Genomic DNA, 17282 nt, shown 5'->3' with positions numbered 1-17282 from the left:
GGTAAGACCGCGAAGACAAACTAACCTACTCTAAGAAAAAAAAAAGAGGAAACTGAATCTTTACTGTTATAATTTAATTTAATGTTGAATGAAGTACAGAAAATATATTGTACAATCAAATGAAACAAGCTCTACTGAAAAAAAAAAAAATGATTCCCATCAACTAAATGTTATTAGTAGCTCTCCCATATCAACAAAACCTTACAAGTAAACTAATAAAATATTAAACTAATAGCTATGGAATCATCCTTCTGAGAGTAACAAAATAAAGATTTGGTCATTTGGAGTGTAGTGCCTCAGAAAATGACAAGAGGCTCTGCTTAGCTGTGTTTGCACATCAAACAGAGAAAACTGAACCCATACACAACGTCGTACACACTCATTCACTCATTTCTCACACATACACTTAACTCGAGATCCCAAAACCCTTTGGATTGGTCTCAGCTAGCCATAGAAATCATTTATTCAAACTCGGCTAATGAAAACAAATATCCAATTTCTCCAGTTTATCTAATCCATGTCAAATGTAGGGGTGTTTATTTTTCTAGTACATTGTTTGTGAGATGCACAAGCTATGCAAGAGACCGAAAAGTTAGCTGCAAGTTGAAAAATGTTTAGTGGCAAGAAAATACTTTGTAATTAAAGGTACATTGCGGAGGTGTCCCAAAAATTCTGCTGTGTGCCACTGCCTTAAACAGGAAAGATTCTTAGACCATTGTGATGTTCAGTCTTGTAGATGTTGATCCTCTTTTCCCACAGCAGGATGGAAAATACTCTTTAAAATACATTATTCTGCATCTCTATCCACAGACAGTGACTGTATGCAAAAGCAGAACAGATAGAATAAATCTGTGTGGGTCAGGAAGCAATGCCTAAATAAAGTCATGTGTACTACAACAGCAGGTCTGAAGGGACCCGATGGCAGGGCTGGCATAAAGAGAAAATATCAGTTAATTAAAAAAAATACTGACTGACCCTTTCATCAGGCGTTAATATGACGGAGGCATCCAAAGTAGAAAGTAGAGGACAGGTATCACTTTTAACAGTAACTTGTTACTATATTTTAAAGAGCCCAACAGTATTTTGGGGACTTTTTTTTCTGAGTAGTTCAAGGCTTAACTCATGGTGTCTTTTAAACATCAACAAAACTTCAGGTGTCCTGCTGTACATCCATCTATTGTGAACTGCTGTAAGCCTGATAAAAAGAGGGGAAGGGAAACAGAGAGAAAAAGGTTGTAATATGCAATTCATTATCTCACTGCATACACCTATCCTGGCCTCTGCTGGAGGACCAGAGTATGGATTCTGTATACTCCAGATACTGTAACTGTCATACTGTTTTCACAAGGAGTGAGAGAAAGTAACAGAGTTGCTGCCTGGCAATAATGCAATGATTTAAAATTTGACATCGAATTTGGTTGAAATGATATAAAACATGATACGATGCAAAATTAAGGCAGCAATGCCATTTTCATCTGAGTCAACCCTACTGATTGAAATCTCTGTGCAGTTACAGAGAAAAAAAGTTTAGCAGTGATGTTTTGTAATGAAGGGAGATACACTGCAGTTCATATATAAAACGGGCAAAGACGGGAATCCTTTCCCCACAGCGAAGTAATGACAAGAAGCTGCAGGTGGGCAACTTCCCTGCTCTTCGGGTGTCCTCTGTGTGCCATAAATTCACACATCAAATTACCAGTGGGTGAGGGGCACCAGTGGGCTCTCTCCCCTGCTTCTAAGACCATGTCTTCAGGCTGGGATGGTGAGCGATCACTGGTGCCGCCTCACCGAACAGAGCAGAAGCAGAGATAGAAACATGCAAGGTTGTCTTCAAGTACAGCAGTCCTTCTGTGGTTCACACTCTCATATTCTCTCTCTCTCGCACGCACTAACTCTCACACACACACACACACACACACACACACACACACACACACACACACACACACACACACACACACACACACACACACACACACACACACACACTCACACTCACACACTCACACACTCACACACTCCTTCATTTCCCAAAATTGCCAAAGTTAGCAAAGGCATCTTGTTTGGGTGGAACCACGCCTGGGTTGATGGAGTGTGCTAGGCCCATCCCGACTCCTGGCACTCCCATGCCAGCCACACCACCCATCATCACTGGACTGGTCATGCCCATATTCATGCTCATGTTCATTCCCATCATGCCTTGGTTTACAGGAATTCCCCCCATCCCCAAGGTACCCGTGGTCATTGAAGGTGGCATTCCCGCTGCCAAGGTAGCGGGCATGCCAGTCGCCATTGATGCAGGCATGCCCATCGTCATGGCACTGCCTGCCATCAGGGGATTGGCTGGCGGTCTGATGGGTGTCACATGAGGCGGGGAGCTGAGGTTCAGTCCTCCGAAGTTCTGGGCCAACAGGTTGACGGGAGGCACTCCTGCACAGACACAAATGAGCAGGGAGGAATTAATTCACTCTGTTTTACCACTTGGGTTATGGAGCCTTATAAAATGTAATAGGTCGGTAATTTTTGTCAGATAATTACTTTGACCAGCCTAATCTAAACAACACGTATTCAAAATGTTTCCCAACATTGACCTGTCCAACTAAATCACTCGGTGACCTTATTCATTCGAATCCCCACTCTGAAATGTATGAACCCATAAGTTAAATTCAAGACTTTACGAAATTGAACAGAATTTAATAGCTGTTTCACAGTCATACCAGCCCAAGTATGAAAGATATCAATGAAAACCAGGAGGGATAATATGGCCTAGAATTATTTACCAAGTCCGTGAATGAACTAACATTTATATCACAGTTTTATCAGTACATCCCAGCTGTACAGAGGAATAATTCCTAATAATATTACAATTAATTCATCATTAAACGTGACCTGGACCTGGATAAGTAGCAGAAAATGGAAGAGTGGACAGATTAACCAATTAACAAAACAAATAACCAAATTTAAGTTTGACATATGAATTTTACATGAGGTCGGAGGTCTGGAAGAATAGTACTGGGGATTTTCCAGACAGTTTTTGCCTAAAATCGCACACAAAAACAATTAATAAATAGCATTACTGCTTTAAATTCAAGACTTTTTATTACTTTTGATGGCTCTTTTCAAAGGAAACTTAAACCGAGGCCATTTAAGGCTTTTCAACACCTGCAGATACCTTGCCTAATAATGATTATGTCTTTCTTCTGTACATCTGCACACAGAAAATGAATTCCAGTGAAACGTTATACCTTGTTGCTGGATGATATTGTTGAGTGTGGGCGGTGTCTTAGTGGGGTTGAGGCCTGCTGATAGGAAGTCCAGGCTGATGTTGACAGAGGGGTCAGACCACGTCGACCCTAACGATCCCTGACCTCCCACCCCAACATTCTGCTGTTGTCCTATGGGCTGCTGAGATGTCATACCTCCCAAGCTCTGCAACAAATTACAAATATTTTACAACTTGATAAATACAGAAGAAATATATTTATTTAAATAATACAAATCAAAAGATCACTGAACTCAAAAAATATCCAATCAAGAACCTTGGAATAAGCCCCATTTGGACGGGAATTATTTCTTCTAGGAGAGGTGGGGTGATTTTTATTATTATCTGCTCTGGTCAGTGATTTTATTCCACTCTGGAGCGTGTATGTGAGTAATGTTTCACCCCTTTCCTACGTAATAATTACAGCTGAAATAACCTAATGTTTTTCAGAGAATTCACTGTTCCTTCTGTAATTTAAATTCCGTCCAGAACAACATCCTTGTCTTATAAAGTCAAGCTGAGTTTTTAAAGCAGGAAAATTTTCTTTCCTTTTCCTGCATTTTACTAGCTCAAGTGAAATTCAGTTTTTGTGCGAACAATGAAGAAGTCAAAATTGTTTTGCCAATCTAATAAACGGAAACATGTTAACACCAATACATAGGCCTGTTTGGGAACCATAAGACAACAGAATAAAATTAAAGCCATGAGGAGAACTGTAAGTCATAAGCTCATCAATGGGCTGTTGTAATGCCATGTACAGGTAAATACTGCTATTCTCTTTAAAATCACGTTTCTGGTCGTTTAATCGCGTTTATTGACCTTCCTTTTGGTTTGTCCTGCTAAATGTCCATGTCTATTATAGATCTTATCCTTTAATTTTACAAAGTTTAAAATCCCAAGCAGAAAGGAGAGTTAAATTACCCGGAACCACAGGGAGTAATGTTTCTCCAAAAGTCTCCAATGTTTACCCAAAATCCAAAAACTAAAAGCGATTAACAACCTCCATTAATTGAAAATCAGAACAAAAAAGCATTCTTAGGTGCACTGAAATTTTTGAAGTCGGCAGTGTTTGTGTCATTACCTTACTCATTTTTTTATTGCACTTTTATTGCATTAATTTAAACTATTAATTGATGTATGTAACAGACATGAGACAGTTCTGGTCCCTCTTTCAGTGGAAATCATCACCTGTACCATTTTGAGACTTTCTCACAGTTTAAGACAAACTAGGTTATCACTTCCTGTGATGGGTACAATAACTACCTGTTGAGAGCGAGAAAGGGGCATGGTGGGCATAGCAACAGACGCTCCTGGCGTTGCCCCTCCCAGAGAGAAAGTCATGCTCTGAGACGCACTCAGTGTTGTATGTGGATTGGTTATCTGATGGTTAACTCCACCCATCAGCATCAGGTCAAACAGCTCAGCGGAAGGTGGGACGGGGGCAGGATTAGAGACTGGGGCTGTGGGTGACTGGACACCACCAAACAGGTCGGTGATGGGCTGGGATGGAGCAGAGCTAGACGAAGCTGGTGGGTTGGCCGAGAAGGCATTCCAGTCTCCAAATTCTCCATTTCCATTGGATGACGCAGCAGCTGGCCATAAGAGAGAAGTGTTATGTTCAGTTGTGACTACAACATCATGAATTTTGACAGGAACAGTCCCCCTCCTTCACCGTGTCCTAAACTTGCATTCATTTTCTAAAAACCAACCATACTACACTATGTACAGTATGTTTTTTGTCATGGCAGACATCGCCTGACCCTGTTCTAAGAGAGTATATTTCAGCCCTTAAGGGTGCATTTATGCCTAACCTGTTAGGTTCAGTTAGTACAGTTCGTTTTGGCTTGCGTGAAAGCTGTCAATCAAACCCAGGTGTTCACCAAACGACTGGACCACCACCGATTTAAAAGACGCTTCTCCAAATGGACTCTGGTGCATTTCATTTGTGGTGTGAAAGGAAACAGACTGACCGTAGAATCTTTGTGACAGTACATATGCGATTTACATACATTTTAAAATGCTTAACTACTATTAAACCCATCTGCTGATCATGAACTGTTCAGGAAACGATCTTCTAATCGATCTGTATAATTGATGTACATATTTATGTAAATCATTCGGTAACTATAGTAACACATGCACATCTGCGCCTGAGTATGAGGATTTTCCCTGCTTATATGTATCCTACTCCATGTACGTTGGCAGTTGAGTAAAATTAAAAATTAAAAAGTGTGTGACATAGTGACCCCAAAGTAATACCCCCGGGTATTCTGCTGTGTAAGACTCCATTTTGTTAGTCTCTACCTGTTTGTCATTATTTATAACATGCCGCCATCTGCAGCCTTATACTACTAATAATACTTATCATCAGTCATTTCTTCGTTTGCTCTTTGTGACACCAGAGAACATAAATAAGCCCAGTAGAAGCACTGATGTGCTACATGGGTCCTGGTGATGCGCTGATGATATAGGATGACAATCGCCAAAACTGTCCAATCATTTAGTTATATTTCAGTCTGTACAACTTCAATTTTACTCCTCTTGCATAATTTGTGTCAATTTTTTCACTTGCTCCGGACCAAGTGAAGCAAACTACAGGTGTGAAAGCACCGGAAGGTTACAGAGGGAAGAAGAAGTTTACCGGTGGAGGTTGGGAGGCTGGCAGAGGCTGCAGGAGAGGAGAAGTCAGCAAAACCAGCAATGAGGTCTGAACTGCCACCTGTTTGGACGGACACACGGATTCATACAAAAAGCGAAAGACAAAGAACTCCCCTTGTCCCAGAAGAGGGACAACTCATACAACACAGACCCAGATTTTAAAACCGTCTTCATGGCCTTCATTTCCCCCTTATCTTTGTGAGTGTAGCAGTTCTGTCATTACCTGTTGCAGTGCTCTGATTGGATGAAGGGTCGATCACCAAAAGGTCAGCTAGACCGCTACTGGATGACTGCCTGACTGATGACTGACGAGAGAAGTAGAGAGACACAGCAGTTAAACATGTGCTATTGAAAATGTGTCTCACATTTGAAAAAACCTGAGCGTTTATGTGAGTACCTTCTCCTCTGGGCTCTTGTCTCCAGTATAGTGAGCTGCAGCACCCAGGTCCAGAGTCTTGCTGCTTGTTGCTCCGCTGCGTTTCCGTGTGGTGGTGGTTGTGGTTTCTGTTGCTTGTGTTATCTGGATGCTCTTCGTTGTGACAGTTTCCTCCTCATCTTTGAACTCCAGGGTTTCCTGCCTACCGTTTCTCGATGCTCGGTCCTCCTCGTTATCACTATGGCAACCAGAATATGGATATATGAGAAACAGCACTCTGGAGATTTTCCTATTTACTGTTGTGTTGCTTTGCAACTATTGTAGATTTGTGTGCAGTGGTGTCTGTGCATCATTGTTTGGTTATGTAATGGATAATCCAAGACACAGAGGTTTAAAAAGATTTTACACATGTGACCGGGAGGCCCAGAGCCAACTGATGCACAATGTGGGTGGCTCTTTGCATTGTATTATTTTTGTTGTTTCTAGTTTTTAAAAAATGGCAACTATTACAAAGGAAGCCAATAAGTTATTGCAATAACACCACCTGCATACACAACCAAGGAAGCATGTAGTAACGTTGGTATACACCCTCAGACCATTTCAAAGCAAGCATTTGTTCAGACATTTAAAAAAAAAAAAAAAAAAAAAAAACACTATAGAGGTGTGTTCGTGGACATTGGCAGTGTAAATGTTTACCTGATTCTGTCAGGTGAGTCGTCTCGTTCCTTCTTCCTGAACTTGTTGAGTGTGTCGTCGATGGTGCTGCCTATCTTGTCACTGATCTCTCCGAGCTTCTCACTAAAGGGGAAAGCCCCTCTGCTCTTATCCCAGTCCTCATCCCACTTACTCCGATCCAACTCATTAGCTGGAAGGAAAAAGACAGGAGAGGGCGGAGAGAGGGAGAGACCTTGTAAACTCGTTCACTTGTGCAGCTTCAGAGGCATCCACCAAAGGACATAAACGTCTCTTATACTAGTGGTATAAACCTCCTAAACTTGTTATTCTAATGATGATATATGATATGAAAAACATTCTGCTGCAAATTATGATTTTAATATATTTTTCTTTTAATCATTTGGTATAAAAAATATATATTTATTGTTTGTCAGATGTTTGTCTGATTAACAGTCCAGGACCAAAAGATATACAATTTACAATAATATGAAACACCAAATCCTGACATTGTAGAAGTTGGAACTGGAAAATGTTTTGCATTTTAGATTAATTAAATTAAATTGTCCAATCAATTAATTTTCTGTCAAGTGAATAATCTACTAATGGTTTCGACATTAATACCCCTTAATCAATAAAGGGCATATTAAAAGCATAACACTAATTCATTTTAAAAAAAAAATTTAAAGTAAATGGGCAGACAAGAATGAAATACATTAGAAAACAAAATGTCATGCTGTATTACATTTTCCATATCGATCCAGTAACATCAACGTACTCAGGGTTGGCTGCTCAAGCAGTCACCTGAAATGTTTCTTTACTGGATAAAGAGGGGCTTTACTCTCATGCTGAAACTATAAATAATTCGTCAGAATTTTGATCCATGACTGTTTTGATGATTAATTAATGCTTCAAGTCATTTACCAATTAAAAACACTCGACATTTCGTCATTACAGACTGTCCAATGTGAGGATGCTTTTGACGTAGCGATTTGCCATTTTTTACAAATTTATAAATTTAGGAGATTAATCAGCTAATCAATAAATCAATATTTCAAATACTTTGTTAGTACAAACAGTTCAAGTTTAACTTTTAATACCCAATCAAAAAGACACACACTTGCTTTACACAATATCCTCCCTCTAATACATTTAAATTCATGTGGGTTTGGACAGGGAAAGTTCCATTTACACTTTAATCCACTTTTGATTTGAGCTGTCCGAGAAGATGTAGTGAATTACTTACAGTTCTTGAAGCTGCCTCCTCCTCCGCCCATACTGTCGGAGGAGACTCCAATGTATTTATCTTTGTTCTTCTTGGCTTTCTTCCTCTCCTCTCTCAATCTGTCATCGTCCTGGATGAACTCCACCATCTCCTTCACCTTCTGACGCACATTGATGCCCTGATCCTTACCATTCTCATCTGTCAGCAAACACAAGAGCACAAACACACACACACACACACAGACACACACAAGGGAAGAACAATTACATTTTTGATATCCCTGAGCTTTCCCCTGTTCCCACCATCAGCCCAAACTTTCTACTTGAACACAGGAAAGATCAAATCAAATGTCAATTTGATATGGGAATAAAATTTTACTGAATGTACTGTATTCCTGCTCCAAAGAGAATCAACGCTTTCTATTTTTGACACTCAAGGCCAGAAGTGCTCTGTGCTACTCTGCTCTAACATAACAAACAAATGTACAGTTGCAGTGTGTATGGAGTTTACAGTACAGAGTTTACATTGTTGGTCAAGTTAAAATTCAAGTTTAATACAAATGTTTCTTTCTAATAATCCGGTTTCAGCAACATATAAACCTATATTTCATTCACGTTTACGTTCCCCTCTACAACCTTACTTTGGCGCTTATAAATCCCATTTGCACTAAGTTTACGCACCCTTTTCGAAGCTAGAGGCCACCTTGCAACTTCTCCTTGCAAAACTGCCCAATGCAAATTGCATGACCTTAGTAAACCCAGCTGAATAGATAATCATCCTCTGTTAACATGTCTCCCCTTACTTAGTGTGCAATCCACCCCTAAATGTGTGTGCAATGAGTTGAGAGCTGCATATTGCAAACACTTGAACAAATGACATTCAAACTACATCTGGCCCTCAATGATTTTCAAACTAGCGTCTAATCAGCGCACAAGACATCTCAAATTCACATAAAAGTAAAGAAGAATAAGAAAAAAAAATGTAGCCAATAAAGCGGTGGCTGACTATCATTTAGAAACTCACCAATGAAGTGGTAGTTTTCTAGGGATCGCAGGTCATAAATGTGTTCTCTGGAGCTGGTGACGACTCTTTCAGACCCATTCCTGATCAGATAGGCCAGCAGCAGTAAAGCCTGGGAGAGAGAAATGATGAGGAGATGTAGTCAGCATTGCTCAGTGAGAACTAATCTTAAAATTAATGTTTAAAAAATATATTTAAAGTCAGTTCTTCTTTACTCAACTGTTCAAGTGAAATTATTTTTTCTTTCAGCAGTTCCCCTGCACTGAATCATGTCTCCTCTCTTAAACTCAGCCTAATTGCTCTCTAAAAAAATCCAAACTCACTCTTCCCTGGCTCTTGCATAATTTATAATATTTGCATATCAGTCTTGTATGATTATGCAGGTAGGACACAAGAAAGCGGTTGAGATGCACTGCTCTGATCTTTACACTATACAACTAAAGGATTCATACATATCTGTGTGTATAAATGTAGTAATTAGGGAAGGAACCAAGAAACTGCTCCAGTAAAGCAGAGAATCAAACTGATACACTTTTGAAATCACTGCACCTCATATGTACAATCATGTGAGTGAAACAATTTGACAGCAGTTAAAATGTATACATATTAGTGTATTTAAAACAAAAAGAAAGAAAAACTGGGAATCAATGAGTCAAAAGTGTCTCGAATCAGTCAGTTGTGTAAACACTGGAACCCCTGCTGGTGTCTGATTACAGACACAACCAAGCTGTGTGACTCAGCTCACATTAATACAGAACTGGGCTGCACGGCACAATACAGCCCAGATACAACACAAAGGCACACGAGGGAAACCACCAACAAAACTGCCAACCAACGTGTGACCACACCTTGTAGACTCGTCTCCAGTTCTTCTTGTTGTCCTTCAGCATCCTGGTCCACAGCATGTTCATCACCTCTGGGAACTGTTCATACATAAAGGTAGATCTACACACACAAACACATGCACACAAGTGAAAAAAAAAGTGATGCTGGGAAAACCCATGCAGGTAAACCAAAGCAGAATCAGTCCTAGTGAACAGAGCCTGTGGAGAACTATCCTTACTTGACTTGCTAACAGACTTCATGTTCCTCCGTCCTAAAATGCCTCAGTTGAATGTGTCCATCTGCTGCCTTAGTGATATCATGCATGCATATACAGTAACTGTGCGAATGTGTGTGTTACACATACTTGGCTATTTCTCCCATCAGTTGTCCAGAGGGTCCCCAGGGGTCGTCATTGGTGGCCTCTCTCACCTTGGACTCAATCTCTGAGTAGTTCATCACCACGTTGGTGCTGTTGACACAGACGTATATTTTCTTCATAAATTAGTAGTACCATCAGTATTTCAAACATGTAAAGGCGAAACCCTGTGGCTTTCCTTTCTCGTCTTTCTGTCCACTTATTGTGAACACACTATTTCTTATTGTCGGCTTTTCAATCAGACAGCCTTGCTGTCTATCAGCAAATGTCCACTGGTCACATTTCCAGAGGTCAAGCAGACCGAAATGCAGACAAGTAAAAAACACACATGGACGCATTTAAAAAGCAGAACACAAAAAATACAAGAAGAGAAACTCTTAAATAATAAATGATCTCTCGAGCTAGCAGAGCATCATCATCATATCTAACTTCTACACACACTCTACACACCACAGAACAGAGAATAACTGTGGAAAACAGGGTTATCACAAGAAATAGCTATATTCATGCGTGTGTCATAAACACAACACAAACACTGAAATCAAGTAAGAGAAAATGAATGTTCCTCTGAAGACAAGGAGAACCCGGTTCAGTGAATAATGAATGACAGTTTTCTATAAGCCTTTGTCCTGACCACTGCACTTCAGAGGACAGACATGGATGTGTGCGCACACATACACACGTGTAAGAAAATATTCAGCCCTTTGTGGCACAAAGGCGAATGAGACAGTTTACGCACGAACATGAGGTGAGTTTGGTGTTTGTGTGTTTGTGTGTTTAACAGAGCGAGGGAGACACAGCCAAACCTCCCCTTAAGCGATGTCAGCTTCCTGTCGTCATTGTCTTTTTGGGCTCACCTGCTGCTGCCTGTTTACTTTGTGTGCGTGTGTGTGTGTATCTGTGTGTGTGTGTGTGTGTGTGTGTGTGTTGCATTTCTTGATGCGTGTGGCATGACTTGTTCAACGGATCCCTGGCGAAAAAAGGAAAAAAAAAATAGCCAAAAGCACTGCAACTTTAAACACACCTCTCCCACAACTCTTTCTTATCTAATGCTCCTGCTGCCTGCCCTTCCCCTCCTTCCTTCTTTAACTCCTCCACTTCATATTGTATCCTGTTTCATCTCCTGCTCCTCACTTCTCCCAATCTTCAGTCCTCTCATTAGTTATTTATACCTAAGTAGTTGCTTCCTTTTCCTTCATTTTTCTCACCATCTCTGCCACCCTCCTAGCTAAAGGAATATAAGAGATGCCTTAGACTCCATTATTGTCAGTAGATAAGATAGACAGACAGTGAGTGTTCCATAATAGCGTGACTCTTAATTTGAAGGAAAAAAAAAACAAGGCTGCCAGTGCCAGCTCTGATGAGGTAGATCAATAATAGAGTGTATTCATTGTGACAAGCCAGGCACAACCAACCGCTGATGGGAGCTGGTGTCTATTACTCCATCTAAAGCTCTTGTTGCTTCTTTTTCATATTCCCTGTTCTCACTCTTTCCTTTCCTTGGTCTCTTCACTCATCTTTCCTCAATGCAACTTTCTTCTCTACTTCCTCTTCTTTATCTTCTTATCAGGTTTATGATATAATTGATCCTTTAAAAAGGCAGAGCCAGCTGGAATATGCAGCGTCTCAAACTGTGAGCGAACAGTCACTGGAAAAATTACAATGATTTTCACGTGAGCATTCTTACTGTGACTTTTGTTCTGACAATGCTTCTGTTCATTGGACTGAAAATGTATAATGTGGAAAGAAACAACGTGATGTGATGACATTAAGAACATGACTTAGGGACCACTTTCTCTCGGAAGCTTTGTTGGTCATACCAATGTACACTCAGTTGCCAGTTTATTAGGTACAACTGGTTAAAAATAATCCAGTCCTATATAACACCTCTCTCACACCCCTCTGAAACAGTTTAGACAAATACTGAACATTATAACCTTCACTGAGGGAGGATTTACTTCAAGAGTGTTGTATTAGACTACATTAAGTTTAGCTAGGTGTACCTAATAAACTTGCAAATCAGTGTGTATCATCACTGTGTATACAGGACAAAATGTATGTAACCTTTCAATCTCCATGAAAAACAAAGATGCTTTTGGCATGGCACAAGCATGCCAAACTATACCTGCCTTGTCACTTTGCAGTGTTTTTCCATCACACTTTTTTTTTCAAATTTTCAGTGTTGTTAGAAAACAAAATGTACCCGACAGTATGAGTGCTAATACAGAGCCTGAATTTATCCCTTTAGCAGGATTGCTACCAAAATGCTAGTGCATGTTAACAACCAACAGGGAGCTGAAACATCTAACTTTTAATTACCAACCTTGTGTACACAGCAAAAATGTAAATGTCAAGATAGATGAAAGAGATAAGAAAATATTTAAGAAAACAAAGAACTGTAACAAAATTAGATTATGTTTTGAGATAGAAAATTAACTCCCTGGGTACTTTATTAGGTACAACTATACAATCTAATTTAATCCAGTACAACAACACATATTCTACCTTTACGAAACCGATAATGTTCAGTATTGATTAAAAAGTTCTGAGAGTCATTGACTCAACTGTACTGTTTATTACTGAGGTCATATGTAGTGGTGGTGTTAGAATGGACTGAATTGTATAGAAATGTGTTTCTAAAACTTCTCCCCATTCTTGTTGAGGTTGGGAAAACATTAGAAACGCCTCTCAATATAATGTCGTCCCGTTGAACACCCCTACAAACTACAACCTCAGTAATAAATGTATAGTTACATAAATATCTCTTCGACAGTGTAGAACAAAACTGACCATTATTATCTTTGTAAAGGTAGAATTTATGGCTGAGCTGTGGTATTGGATTGCATTAGACTTTACAGGTGTAAGAAATAAAGTGGCCACTGAGTATATAACCCAATGCACAAAATTAAAAAAAAAAAAAAGACTTAATTTTTGGCTCATCATTCTGATAACAAGCATGAATACTCTATTGAAATGTGTGTAACATAGGAAATTAAGACTGACATACAAACTCTACAAACAAAATCTAAATGACAATACATAATTTAGTAAAAAACTAAAGTGTTAAAGGAGAGACAGTGAACTAAAAAACAGAAACAACAACCACAGCAAAAAAAAGATTCTTCGACAATCAATGGGGCTATTTTAGAGATGCACTGATTAAATACTGGCCAAAAGCACTGGATCGTATACCAGAAAAAATAAATTATACAACTCCTTATTAATAGTTTAGGTGCTATTTGAAAGTGAAAAAAGGTGCTGAGATATAATGTCATCACAGATTCAAATCTTCAGCATTGGTTATGAAAATGAAAATGAAGTATCAAGCACTTTCCACGTGAAACTGTGAGATTGGACTTAACATTTAAGAGGAGTATCTAAAAAGTTATTGTGTGAAAACAGATGCAGCACTGATATGTGAGACTAGTATTTCAAACTCAGCAAATTCTGTTTTTTTTTTGGCACTGTATAGAAAGAATAATCTGATTATACGCTAAACTATTCTTATGGGAAAATGTTGTCCTTTAATACCAGCCAAGATAATGATTCTAATGTGTATTGTAAGTTTATATACACATACTATATGCCCCTTAACTTTGGACGAGGATTTTGGACTGCCTGAGACTAGTCTGAACTGAACCTTTACTCCATACTGTCATTAGATCTCTTATTCACTTCTCTCATGCTTTTAATGCAACTGTGTTACTGTTGCTCTATGAGACACATGATGACAGTTTCCTTTGCAAAGCTACTTGAAAACATATTTCGTTTTAGCAAACCTTATACTACAAACCTAGCCCTCTTGATAGCTCCTAATCAAAAGTTGTTTACTTGGTATTAAATAAAAGGGAATGTTCCACAAGGCTGACTTACTTAATTATCTCATCTAATTCTGCGGAGTAAAACCAAGATTGATTCTTTTCTTTGAGAGGGTTTGGGTTTTACTCAGCAGATTTTTTCATATAACTAAATCTGCCTCTTGGAACAGGCAGGACAGGAAGCTGTTGTTCTTCCCCCAAAATGACTGTAAACTCAGTTGGCAGTTTATTAGGTCCACCTAGCTAAAACTAATGCAGTCTAATACAACAGTCCTGTGATAAATCCTACCTTCATGAAGGTTAAAATGCTAAGTGTTTGTTGACACTGTTTTAGAGAAGTGTTCATTCAACTTTATGATCATTTTGGCGGATGTAGTTTGTGTTGCTTTTGAACTGTACTGCATTATACAGAGATTATTTCTGTTATATAGTATGCCCTCGTTGACATAAATTGGGTGGACAAAATAATAGACTACACCCTACAAAATTATCATATAGTTTAATCAAACCTGTCTGAAACAATTTCAACAAAAGCTACCTTCATGAAGGTAGGATTTATTGTAGAGCTGTTCTATTAGAATTGTATAGACTACTTGATAAAATTACAATCACAGAGACACACATCACAAAGAAGCATCTTTGATCAGACAAACAACACAATGTAGTAGGCTGCTACACCTGCATTTGCTACTACAGTATGAAGTGTTCGGCGGCTAACAAGGTTTGTTGTCCATCTGTCCGGTGCCATAGGGGCATGGGCCCAGTGAAGCTACACTGCGAGACATGGTTGGTAGCTAATTGGCAGGAAACATGCAATTATCTAGCCCCTGAAATTTACAATCATTAATGCTTCGCTTTCTGGTCAGGATATGATGCTAGGTGAAAGCACGTTGGAGGTAGCGGGCATCACCTGAGTGGGACAGGGCGTGATCCTGCAGCAGCACTAACAGTTACAGTGCACGCATAACACAGCCGACCTGGGCTTTGAAATGCTAGCGGAATTAGCTAACTGGATAGCTTTCGTTCTGGGTCGGAAACAAATGATTTTGCAGTTTACAATATCGCAATATCGTATTATTCCTGTCCCACGCGAACTAGCGTGGGCGAAGGCACCACAGGAGACGCCACCGCAAAACACACATTTCTATTTACGCTACAAGGTTGAAGATTGGCAGCTAGCCAGCTAGTGAAAGCTAACAGCTGAGGGCTAGGGCCGTGACGTCACGGCCTCTATCCTCTCCGCTCGGCGGTAAAAGCTGCTGATGCTGCCCGGCCACGGCCGGCCGGTTAGCTTAGCAGCCACCGAGCCAGTGCACCACAGCTCCACCTGCTCCGCCTGCTCCGCGGTACTCACGCTTTGTCCACCAGCTCTCTGACTTTCCACATATTCAGCATCTCCGCGCTGGACTGCGGGCTCGCCGCCTCGATACTGCCTCGCCCCCGTATCTCTACGCCGCACAGGACAAGAGATTCTATCCGGTTACCGACGACAATCTTCCCCCCCCCTGGCTCCTCGATGAGCTCCGGTACTTCAGCGGCCGCTGCGGCTAACGGACCGGCCCCAGTTGCTACGGAAACGTAGGTCCCTGACGTCACTTAAACGTCGATACGTGCTCTCGCTCGTGGGACTGAATCGGGGTTATTTTTTTCTTTTTTTTTTTTTTTTTTACGGGCGAAAGTCGGAGCAAAATGACGCAGGACCAACGAAGCAGTGAGGACACTGCCTTGTTATCTCTCCCGAGAGGCCCCGGGCGCCGGCGGTGCCTGGCTCAAGGGCCCCTCCGCACGGTGGACGTTAAGGCATCAGTGGGGACCAGCACATTTACTCAACTACTGTGTACTTCGCCCCCGGCTCTGAGCCAAACTCCACTCGCACCAGTGGGCGAGGGCCTTAAAGGGGCTTAAAGAAAACAATTGTCAGACCTGTAGATCATGAAAATAACTGTTGGTTGCCGCCTTCTCCCCTATCACCGAATAATACTAAGTTGCTTGAAGTTTTTCCGGTTTGGCAATTACTTGAAAAGCAAAGAGGCTTTAGCATTCTGTAAAAGTTTCTGTCATTTTTGCCATGGTTAATTCACTGAGCTGCTCTATTAGTTTTTTTTGTTATTATTATTAATTTGAAAACAGTTGTTTGTAAGTTTGTCCTCGTGAAGATGATTTCTAATAGTTTTCGTCCCTCTGTCAGGAAGAAATTACGGAGGGAAAATTTGTAAACTGTTTTCTTATTCATTTATATATTTTCTGATTTCGGGACACTTTATTTAAAATTATTGTTATCTTAACTTTAAAAACACTATTTGTAACTTCAAAACTTAGAAAGTAAACTTCACTTCAGGCCCCCACATTACAGGAAAAAAAAATAAATAAATACAGAGCAACAACTCTGCTGATTGGTTGTCGTGTCTCAGTCAGCATCTCTAATGTCAAAGATGTTATTCATATAGAATGAATGTTTAGAATAGAAAATTCAGATTGACAATTTGTTTTCAGTGTGTGTTTTATCCACGCCCCTTGAACAACTCTGGATGCATCTGTACAAACACCCGGAGACCTCCTCATAAAACATACAGGTAATAAGGGGGATATTGTGCTTACAGCCTCAATGGCAGAGATAACAAAACATGCCCTTTTCCATTTTAATGTTCAGTAGAGCTGCAATGACGGGTTGATTGAAAGGAAATCTGCAAATATTTTATAATCAAATAATAGTTTTAGTCTTTTTTTTAGAGAAAAATGCTAAATATTTGCTGGTTCCAGCTTCTTAAATGTGAGGATTTGATGCTTTTCTTCGTCATTTATCACAGTAAACTGTGGGTCAGATAAAACAAGACATTTGAAGACGTCATCTTGGCCTGTGGGAAATTATAAAGGTTTTTTTCACTACTTTATTATCTATTTATTATTTATTTTCTTACATTGTAAGACGATTCATTAAAACGATGCAATTAAATTATTGGTTGAGAAAATAACCGGCAGATTAATGGTTAGCTGTAGCCCTTAGTGTCCAGCATCTGGAGCTCTGAGGGGGTGACCAGGATCATCTGCTA

The 17282-nt window shown here is 40.0% G+C and overlaps 1 protein-coding gene across 1 annotated transcript; it reads right to left on the bottom strand.

Annotated features, from left to right (window-relative positions):
• Positions 1-105: 105 nt before the first annotated feature.
• LOC120802858 (clathrin interactor 1-like) lies at positions 106-15919 on the bottom strand. The gene is made up of 12 exons (XM_040151033.1): positions 15587-15919; positions 10403-10507; positions 10062-10158; positions 9217-9325; positions 8215-8391; positions 6993-7161; positions 6318-6534; positions 6144-6225; positions 5904-5981; positions 4526-4854; positions 3246-3429; positions 106-2430 (listed from the first exon to the last, which is right to left on the bottom strand). Exons 1-12 carry the CDS (start codon positions 15625-15627, stop codon positions 2024-2026), a joined length of 1995 nt encoding a protein of 664 aa, XP_040006967.1. The 5' UTR covers positions 15628-15919; the 3' UTR covers positions 106-2023.
• Positions 15920-17282: the final 1363 nt, after the last annotated feature.

The sequence above is a fragment of the Xiphias gladius genome, chromosome 17 (genome assembly GCF_016859285.1).
Source record: "Xiphias gladius isolate SHS-SW01 ecotype Sanya breed wild chromosome 17, ASM1685928v1, whole genome shotgun sequence".
In the NCBI taxonomy this organism is placed as follows: Eukaryota; Metazoa; Chordata; class Actinopteri; order Istiophoriformes; family Xiphiidae; genus Xiphias; species Xiphias gladius.
This window is presented reverse-complemented; position numbering and strand designations above follow the sequence as displayed.